The sequence below is a fragment of the Solanum verrucosum genome, unplaced genomic scaffold (assembly GCF_900185275.1).
Source record: "Solanum verrucosum unplaced genomic scaffold, falcon-dt-bn FXZP01000220.1, whole genome shotgun sequence".
Taxonomy (NCBI): Eukaryota; Viridiplantae; Streptophyta; class Magnoliopsida; order Solanales; family Solanaceae; genus Solanum; species Solanum verrucosum.
Window position 1 is genome coordinate 889848 of NW_026020308.1, and position 9757 is coordinate 899604.

Consider the following 9757-nt stretch of genomic DNA (forward strand, 5'->3'; position numbering starts at 1 on the left):
GAGATAGGGGTAGGGTGAAGATGAGATGGGGTAGAGAGAATACAATCAAGGTGAAATAATATTTGTGGAACTTGTTTTTCTTACTTTTATTAGGGAGGCCATTTTTTCTCATTTTTAAGGAATTTGTTTTTCTAGAAAAAGTACCTTACAAAAATTTAGATCAACCAAACATGAAAAAATTAAAAAATATTTTGTGAACACATTCTTTTGTAATAAAACTTAATGGTGTATAGCGTGTAACTTGATTATTTCAACGGATCATACCTCTTACCTTCCAATTTCAGTGGGTACTTGTTATCTCATACCGACATAGGTATCGAGTAATTTTATCAATAAAAAAAAGTCACTTAACACTTCTATCTCTATTGGAATTTAAATCTTGATGTCCAAGAATATTGCATCCAGTTCGATGATCTAGTTGTTTGCACCAACTCATCGATCATTAAGCTACATCCAATTTTCTGGCTCAATATAGTATATAAAAATACTTTGTGCTTGTTCCGATCCATGAAGCATGGCTAATAATTCTGCATGGTGAGCATTGCTGACTTTGACTTTACAGGGAAACCCTGTTATCCATTCGCCTAGGTGGTTTCTTATTACAGTAACTACCAAATTTAAAGATTTCACTATGAAAAAAAATATATGGTTTGTATTTTCTTCTATATTGGTGCATAAGTAGCAAATATTTTTGGGGATTATCTTCCTAAAGTGTAAAGCAAAGTCAATAGGAAGCTTATTTGATAGTAGTAGCAGCCACATGAAGAATTTTATTTTGTTTAAAATTCTTATTTTCCAAATCCAATCATAGTTAATGTTGCGGTTTTCATAATTGTATGATTATTTGCCAGAAAGAGGTTGTAAGGACTTGCAGAGCTAAATTTGTCGTCATTACTAAGGTTCCAATAGAATGTATCCTTTTTAGGATTATATAATTGGATGTAAGTGTTTAGAATAGATTCCTTAACGTGACTGGGAATATCAAAGGATAAGATCCCAAGAATTATTGTGGGAGACTGAAAGATGTATATCTTGTTCTGTAAGGGGGCCTTGGATATATAGTTTCTCGGAGGGTTAAGGTTGCCTCAATCCATTTATCTTCCCATAGATCGATGTACCTAGCTATTTTCCATTGCTAATATTCCAAGATATACCTTTTTCGCTAAAAGGAGATTGTGACCCTTATTTTTCTGGGACTCTAACCCAAAGGAATTGGTAAATCTCCAATTTAAATTTGCTAGGAGGGAAAATAATTCCATTTATTTTTTGAAGTCCCAGCCAGCCCCCCTAGCTTAGAGGGAGAAGTTACTAAGTCTCAATTATCTAGGTGTAGTTTTCTCTTTTCAGGAGTTGAACCTCAAAGGAAATTTCTTTGAATACGATCGATCGATATGATCACAAGTTCCTTGAGGCAACGTAGGGAGAAGCTAGAACTGATTTGATTATAAGAGTCTAGCCTTCCATCCTTTAAGTTTGTTATTAATGATGTATTGATAATCCGCACTTTTGGGGTAATGATTAGTAATAGGTAGTCCTAGATATTTACCCATCTTATCTGATTGGCGATGTATCTATTAATTTCAGGAGCAATAAATTGCATTCTTCAGATTTCATTTTGATGATGTGGCACAATTCAAAATTCATGTTGATTGGAGATAAATTTAAATAGAGAAATATGATCACTGATAATTCATAAGGGAGACTACACATTACGCAAGCTCAATGACTATCTTAAAGAATTTCAAAAACGTGAGTGTAACGATCCAAATTCCCGTTTTGAGATGTTCATGAGAGTCCTTGATTAGATATTTCTATAGATTTTGTGTTGGGACTACTTAGGTCTAGAAAGGTACATTATAGAACATTTCTAAGATGACTCATTAATTTCTTGTCATAAAAAAGAAGAAGCCACATATAGATATTTTATTTGAGAGTGAAGTTATGAGATTACATGGTATAAAAAGTTCATTTTTAGTAATAGAGATGTCAAATTTCTTTAGCTAATTTTGGAAGACTTTGTAGGGAAATATGTGTACTAAATTATTGTACCATATAAATTGTCACCCCACATTTGATGGTTAGACTAAGATAGTTATTAATAGTGAAATACGAGAGGGGGAGTGAATTGTTTTTATTACTAAAAGGGAAAATGCATAAGTACCCCTCCCCAGCCTATACCCAAAATCCCTAAGACACACCTAACCTTTACTAAGGTTCTATTACCTCCCGAACTTATTTTTTTATTAATTTTTTACCACTTTTTGGTCTACGTGGCTGAGTCTGTGACTTCACCTATGTTAGGCACGTTGGTGCAATTTTTAGACACCACTGACCAATAAAAATTGGCCACGTGTTAAAATAAACTTTATTGTTCTTTATTGTTCTTCTTCTTTAACTAAGTTGTCTTCTTCTTTATTGTTCTTTCATCTTTAGAAAAAAAAACCTTCATTATCATTATCTCTCAAGTTAAATTGCTCCTTGCTTCGAAAAGGTAAAGTAAAATTTTACTATATTCTTTATATTTACACCTTTTTATTTCGATTGTTAGTTCTGATTTTAAATTTCTTTCACAATTTTTATGTATAAATGTTAGGGTTATGACAAAATCCGAGTTGAATAAGTTGGGTATGGATGAGAATGATTCAATGATCAATGCGGAAGTGCGATGCAAGCATGGAATCTTATTGCAAATGCAGACGTCTTGGTCAGATCGCAATCCCGAAAGACGATTTTGGTCTTGTCCTCACTATGAGGCCACGAACTGTAATTTTTTTAGATGGAGAGACAAGGAGAGAGTCGATGAAAGATCTCGATTTATTCTTCCGAAATTGGTGAATAGGATTAAGGAGTTAGAAGAAAAATATGAGCGTGTGAAGATGCAATTGGAACAGCTTGATAATTCCAACATTGAACAGTCAAAACAAGAAAAAATTCCTTTGGATGAAAGTGAAAGTCTTTGAAATCGTTATGAAAATCCCAACATCAATTCAAAGGAGAAGGGTCGTGATGTAAAAGAAATGGGTGATTTGAAAGAGAAGAAGATGAAAGGGATGAAATTGAAGAAAAATGATGAAGGTTGTCGTTGTTTTGGGAAATTCCTTTGTTGTTTGATGATTTGTTTTGTTGTTATATTTGTTAGCTTTCTAACCCAAGTTGGTAGGTTGAAGGATCAAATGAAATTACCATAATTTTTTGTGGTATTGAAGCCTTTATTTGCTCTACCGTAATAAAAATTTCAATTTTTTTGTGTTTGAAAATGTCTTAATTCTCTATTTGCCATGATTTGTTTATGTTTGAAATTGTAAAATGAAGTAACTCAAGAGGTATTAATCACAGTACCTATTCTCCCAACAAAGCTACACAGAAATAACACAAAACACATTGCATAAGTACCCAAAATTGTAGTACCTATTCTTGCAAATAAAAATAAAGCTTCACATAAATAATACAATTCACATTGCATAAGTGCCCAAAATTCCATTACTTAAGAGCAAATTTTCAGTACAAAGTTGATTCTAAAAGTGAATTTAAAAGCAAAATAAATCTTTCACATTGCATAAGTGCCCATAATTTTAGTACTATTTCATACATACATATAACAAAAAATAGAAAATAGTTGTTTTTCCTTCAAATATGAAACAAAATAGTACTTATAGTGGCCACCAAAACAGTACTAAGAAAACACCATTGATATCAACATTATAGTTTCCATAGGTCTCAAGGCTGTGATGAGGAGGAAGCATTTGGGTTTGAAAGCCTTGATTGATCTCTAATCTGCTGGGGCCTTCTAGTTGTGATTGCTTGATTTCCTTTCCACTTCAATCCACTTGTTGGTTTGAAACCAACATCCCCAGTTACAACATTTGATCTCAAAACTCTTTTTGGTCCAGCTAATATTCTGATACTTGGCAGTCCAGGCTATAAAATTTTAGAGAAGTAAGGTTATTAGAGAATAGATGTTATCAAGTCATTAGGGTACAAACATTATAAATGCATCACAATACTTACATTGAAAGTTTTGAAACCATTTCAGCTTAAAACATACCCATTCCAGTTACTCTTGGCCTTTTAAATTGAATTGTGTTTCCAACACCCTTTCCTTTCCTGGCAGTAGCAGTTTCCTTTGGTGCAACATTTGTATTCTGGTCTACACCCTGTGTTGTACTACCTTGAGAACATGTAAACCAACTTTCAAGTGGATGATTAATACCTCTTGCTGCACTTCCCAGTCTCTTACCCCTTCATCTACCACTCCAGGCTCTTGATGATACTCCAGCACCACTTACACTTGCACTTGCTTCATGTGTTGGCGTTGTTGGAGGTGCAGTGGTTCTAGGTGCAGCCCTTGATGTACTTGCACTTGCACTTGCTTTATGTCTTGATGTTCTTGAAGTTGTTGGAGGTGCAGTGGTTCTAGGTGCAACATTTGATGCACTTGCACTTGCACTTGCTTTATGTCTTGATGTTCTTGAAGTTGTTGGAGGTGCAGTGGTTCTAGGTGCAACCTTTGATGCACTTGCACTTGCACTTGCACATGCACATGCACTTGCACTTGCACTTGCACTTTTAGGTCTGTCTCTCCCATTTTTTGCAATAGGCTCACTCTCAATATTTGTTGATTTCTAATTTGCAAAAAAACATTTATTATATTAGTAAGTTGATTAAACTTTAAAAGTAAGTGACAAAATAGTAATGTACCTTTGGTCTTCCCCTTCCCACTCCCTTTCTTGAGCTTGATGGTTCTTCAACATTTGAAGTAGGGGTATCTCTATGTTCCTCGGCAATAGAACCAACTCCATCACTCCTTTGTAAATGACAACTTCTTTTGTTGTGACCTTTAACATGGAAAAGACTACATGTCATAGTTAGTCCAGTTTTAGACAGCTTACCAGACACATTAGTTTCACCGGCCTCTTTTCTTCTCAGCTTTCTAGGCCTGCCTGACATTTTTTTAATCACTGGTGGAGCAACAAGAGGATTTCTTAATTCTGGCCACATTGGCATGTTATTCATAGGTTGTATGAAATGTGAGTAAGTCACTAAGTACCTCTCTTTAGAGTAGCATGGATGAATAAAATCATGTGGATCATATTGTCTATGCAACATTGCAGCTAAGGCGTGTGCACATGGTATTCCCTTCAACATCCAAGATCTACAACTACACTCCCTCTTTCTCAAACATACAGTGTGTTGTTTGTATCCATCTAAAACCTCATATCCAGTTACTCCATTAAACTCAATGTTACATGCCGTTGATTTATCAATATTTTCTTCTTATACTTTCATTGGCATTGGAGAGAAGTTGGTTATCCAAGAGTTTGGAAATTCACTTAACCTAGCTAACCTAGTCATGACCTTAATCCTTATCTCTTCAAGCATACTAATAATGTTTTTATGCCTTGCAAACAAAATCCAAGCATTAAAGCTCTCACACATATTATTATTTATTGCATCAGACTTGACTTCACAATTAAAATACAATTTGCACCAATATTCTTTATCATAGTAAATTAGATCATCTATTATACCCGTACCTAGTTTAGACAACTCTCCCAGATTTTCTCTGAATTCAGCTTCAAAAGTACTTCTAGCACACTTCCAGAACAGCTTCTTCCTTCGCAGCCCTTTCCAATTATGTGACCAATTTGCTAGTATATGTATACCACACCTTCTTTCCTCACAAGCTGGCAACAACTTCTTAATAGTTATATCCAGTCCCTACAAGTTACAACAAACATTAAAAAATTAAGTTGAAAAAATAGTAAACCAACAGAGAAATAAAAACAAGTTTACCTTTTGCATGTCTGACATAATGGTGAAACTTGTTCCATCTCCTAATCCCAAGTCTTCTTGCAACAGAGAAATAAACCAACTCCAACTGTTTGTGTTCTCATTTTCAACTACAGCCCAAGCAAGTGGAAGCATTTGATTATTGCCATCTTTGGCCACTGCAATAAGTAATTGACCCTTGCATACCCCTTTCAAGAAACAACCATCCAAACTAATGCATTTTCTAGCTGACATGAATGCCATCTTGAGTGCAGCAAAACAGATGTAAAATGCCTCAAATACTACCCTACCAAATTCATTAGCTTCACCAAGCTTAACCACACAAGTACTCCCAGGATTAGACCTTAACAACTCATTCTTATAATCAAGAATTCTCCCAAACTCCTTAACATGATCACCCATAATTTCATTCAAAATTTTAGCTCTTGCTCTTCTAGCTGTGGTCTTACCAACATGCACATTATACTTCTTCCTAATTAACTCTTGCAACTTGAACACTCTAATATTTGGTTGTTCAATCACTTTATCTTTAAAAACACTAGCAATGAATTTAGAGTTGCACAAGTAATTTCTAGAAGCCTTTTGACATAAATGTATTGGCATGTAAATCTTAATAACAAAGTTATTAGTCTTCTTGTCCAAACTTGCATATAACAACCATTTGCAATTTACCTTGCAACATCTCACCCTTACTCTAGTTGGCTCATTCACACACTTTTCAATCTGAACCCTTCTCTAAATTGCATACTTAGTGATTGTCAATCTAAACTTTTTTACACTTTCAAAAACCATACCCAATTGCCACATAATCTTCTTAGTGTTGGGATCAAATCTGACACTATCTGTGGTATGTTTTTTCCTTTTTGTGTTAGGCAGTTTCAACCTCATTTTTTCACCTTCTTCAAGACAATTATCATGTGTCAGTTTCAAAACTACAAGCATCAGAACTTGCATAATATGGTTCATCACCCCCTAGCCTTCCTTCTAAAGTATTTGTATTGATAGCAGTCTCATCAAACCCAAGATCTGCTCCAGCATTACCACATGGTACTTCTTAAGTATCTGCAGGAATTCTCTCCCTTCTTTTCCTCCTCTTCAGAAAGGATATTTTCTCGGCCCTCAGTTGAATCAGCTCCTCATGAACATCACTTACATATTGATCATCTTCAAGTAGTTCACTATCTTCAGAATCATCACTCTTTTCAGTTAACTCATCATATCCTTTTACAGAGTATTCACTATCTTCATAATCTGATGGATCAGTATTTGGAGCTGTTGGGTTTTATGTAGAAGGAATATTTGAGGTAGTATTTAGAGATACATCTACCCCATTAAAAGTAGCCTCACCTACTTTATTAAATTCAATGTTTTCACTTGCCCTATTTTCAATGGTACCAACTTTATTAAAAGTTGCACCAGATTCCTCTTCAGGCATGTGGACATATACTTCCAAAACAGCCCCATTTTGCAAACAATTACACATTGCTAAGAGAATATCATCATTGTCAATATCTCCTAAGATGCAACTGTTAGGTGGTTGGATATAAATTTGCAATTTGGGCTATACCCTAGTTCTTTAATGTAGTCTTTAATCTCAAAATATGATATTGTATCCACATCAACATCAACATATTCACTCACTAACCCACCCACATATCTTGCTTCCTCACCTTCATACAATAAGGCCCCACCATGATACAACTTTAAAGTAATGAATGTAAATCCACTCATACCTATATGCATAAACATTAACAATTATTAAGTACAAGTTACTAATAAACTACAATAATTGATAAAAGAAACACACACACACCCAAACAAATATAAAAACAATTCAAGTTAAAGCCAGTAATTATTGGATTCTTTTAATGTAACTATAACCCCACACATACAGAACACACATACCCCACAGACACAACACAATACTCGGCATATCTTTGTCTTCTTAGAATTAGGTTTGCAACCCCACATAGACACAACACAACACCCAACATATCTTTTTCTTCTTAGGATAAGGTTATTTATCTATAACCCCACACAGACACAACACAAGACCCAACATGAAGTTATTTTACTGTAACCCCACAATACAACACAACACAACACCCAACTCGTCTTTGTCTTCTTGTATGTTTAAAAGGAGAACAGAACTCACACAAATATAATACCACCCAACCAACCCACACTGAAAAATACTTTAGAATATACCATAACAACATATGTGACAATATGAATATATGAATAACAAGTTACATACGAAGTTTGATATCTAACAGTACCATAACATAAACCCTAAAAAATATGCATGAAGTTACATTTCACTCAAAAATCGAAACCAATATTTAACAACATATCATGAACCCTATGAAATCTAAGTATAACAATAACAAAAAAACAAAATAAAATCAAGAAAAAACTAACCTTCGAACTTAATCACGATTCTTGATGACTTAGAAGAATGAAATCGACCCACAGATGCACGACTGAAATTGACCCACACATACACGACTGAAATCGAACACTAAGTACTAAAATCCAACATAGAAAATCAATTAGGAGTCTGTAAATCGAATTTCTGAAATTAATTTTTTGAAGATAATGTTCTTTCCCTTGTTTCTTTCTCTTCCTTTTTGGTAGAGTTAACTTGAAAGTGATAGTTTTACTTTTTAGAAAGTTGAAAAAGTGATAGCTTACGTAAAGTGATAGCTTTTTTGAATTTTTGGGAAGTGTAAAAGCTATTTTGAACTGATAGCTTATACTTTTTAGAAAGTTAAAAAAGTGAGGCCCAGCGCGTGTTGAACAAAGCTTTCAACTTATCTGATTTATATTGCCACGTAGGCCAAAAAGTGATAAAAAAATTAATAAAAAAATAAGTTCGGGGGAGTAATAGGACCTTAGTAAAGGTTAGGTGTGTCTCAGGGATTTCGGGCATAGGCTGAGGGGGTACTTATGCATTTTCCCTTACTAACAAACAGGAATTAACGATGAATAAATTTTATAGGTAAACAATAAAATATGTAATTAATTTTATCTAGCAATGAATTATCAATAAATTTTATTAGTTGCGACAAATTTCGCGGTATATCAGTGACAAAGTTCATAGTAATTTTAAATTTTTATTTTTGTGATTTCCTTAAATATATAGCTTTTGAATTTGATTGGATAGAGATGACAACTCAAGGGTGTTGATCCTAGAAAAGAAATTTTTTGAAATCCTTTTCAGGGTTAAGGTTAGAGCTTTGATTTCTGTATGAATTAATATGTTTTTCATCAAAAATAAGTGATTTTTTTTACCAATTTTCTAGAATTCAGCTAATAAAGAGAAATATTATCCAAAGAGCATTTAAATGTAATCTAAGCAAAGTACAAAAACCTCAGACCTACCAATGTCCCGACCCAACCCAAGATCCGACCCCAATATCAAATTGGTATACGTGTCACGATCCGAGTCTACACCCTGGACGTGGCCGGAACTCAAGAACCATTGTTGGTTCCCAAGCGAACCCTCATCTTGGCTGACTACAAGCGGAAGACTAACTTAAGCATGCAAAAGCTTAAAACTGAATAAATTCAATAAACTCAACTTTTCAACAATTTAACTCAAATGAACAACTTAGAATAAAAATAATATATTCAACTCGCCATAAAATAGGCACTTAAGTCTTTAAAATATTTAATAAAATAAATGATTAATACAGACTTCTCAACCATATTGACTATCTATGAAGCCTCTAACTAATAAGGATGGAAGTCGGGACAAGACCCACGACATCTTGACTAAAATGGAAAGTAAACGAAATCCTCCGAAAAATAAGGAGGCTCACCATAGCTAACTCGAACTCTCGAATGTATCAACGAAGCTCCTATTCATGATCCTAAATACATGTGTCTGCATCATGAAAAGATGCAGGCCAAATGGCTCAGTACGTGCAAATGTACGAGCATGTAAGAGGAATTCTAAAACATA

At 34.2% G+C, this 9757-nt stretch overlaps 1 protein-coding gene and 2 pseudogenes across 1 annotated transcript; 1 reads left to right on the forward strand and 2 right to left on the reverse strand.

The window, feature by feature from the left end:
• The first annotated feature begins 514 nt into the window (after positions 1-514).
• Positions 515-3205, forward strand: LOC125835092 (uncharacterized; annotated as a pseudogene).
• Positions 3206-3547: 342 nt separating this feature from the next.
• On the reverse strand, positions 3548-4947 carry LOC125835129 (uncharacterized; annotated as a pseudogene).
• Positions 4948-5274: 327 nt separating this feature from the next.
• Positions 5275-6033, reverse strand: LOC125835093 (uncharacterized). Its single transcript, XM_049514220.1, has 2 exons — positions 5794-6033; positions 5275-5718 (listed from the first exon to the last, which is right to left on the reverse strand). Exons 1-2 carry the CDS (start codon positions 6031-6033, stop codon positions 5275-5277), a joined length of 684 nt encoding a protein of 227 aa, XP_049370177.1.
• Positions 6034-9757: the final 3724 nt, after the last annotated feature.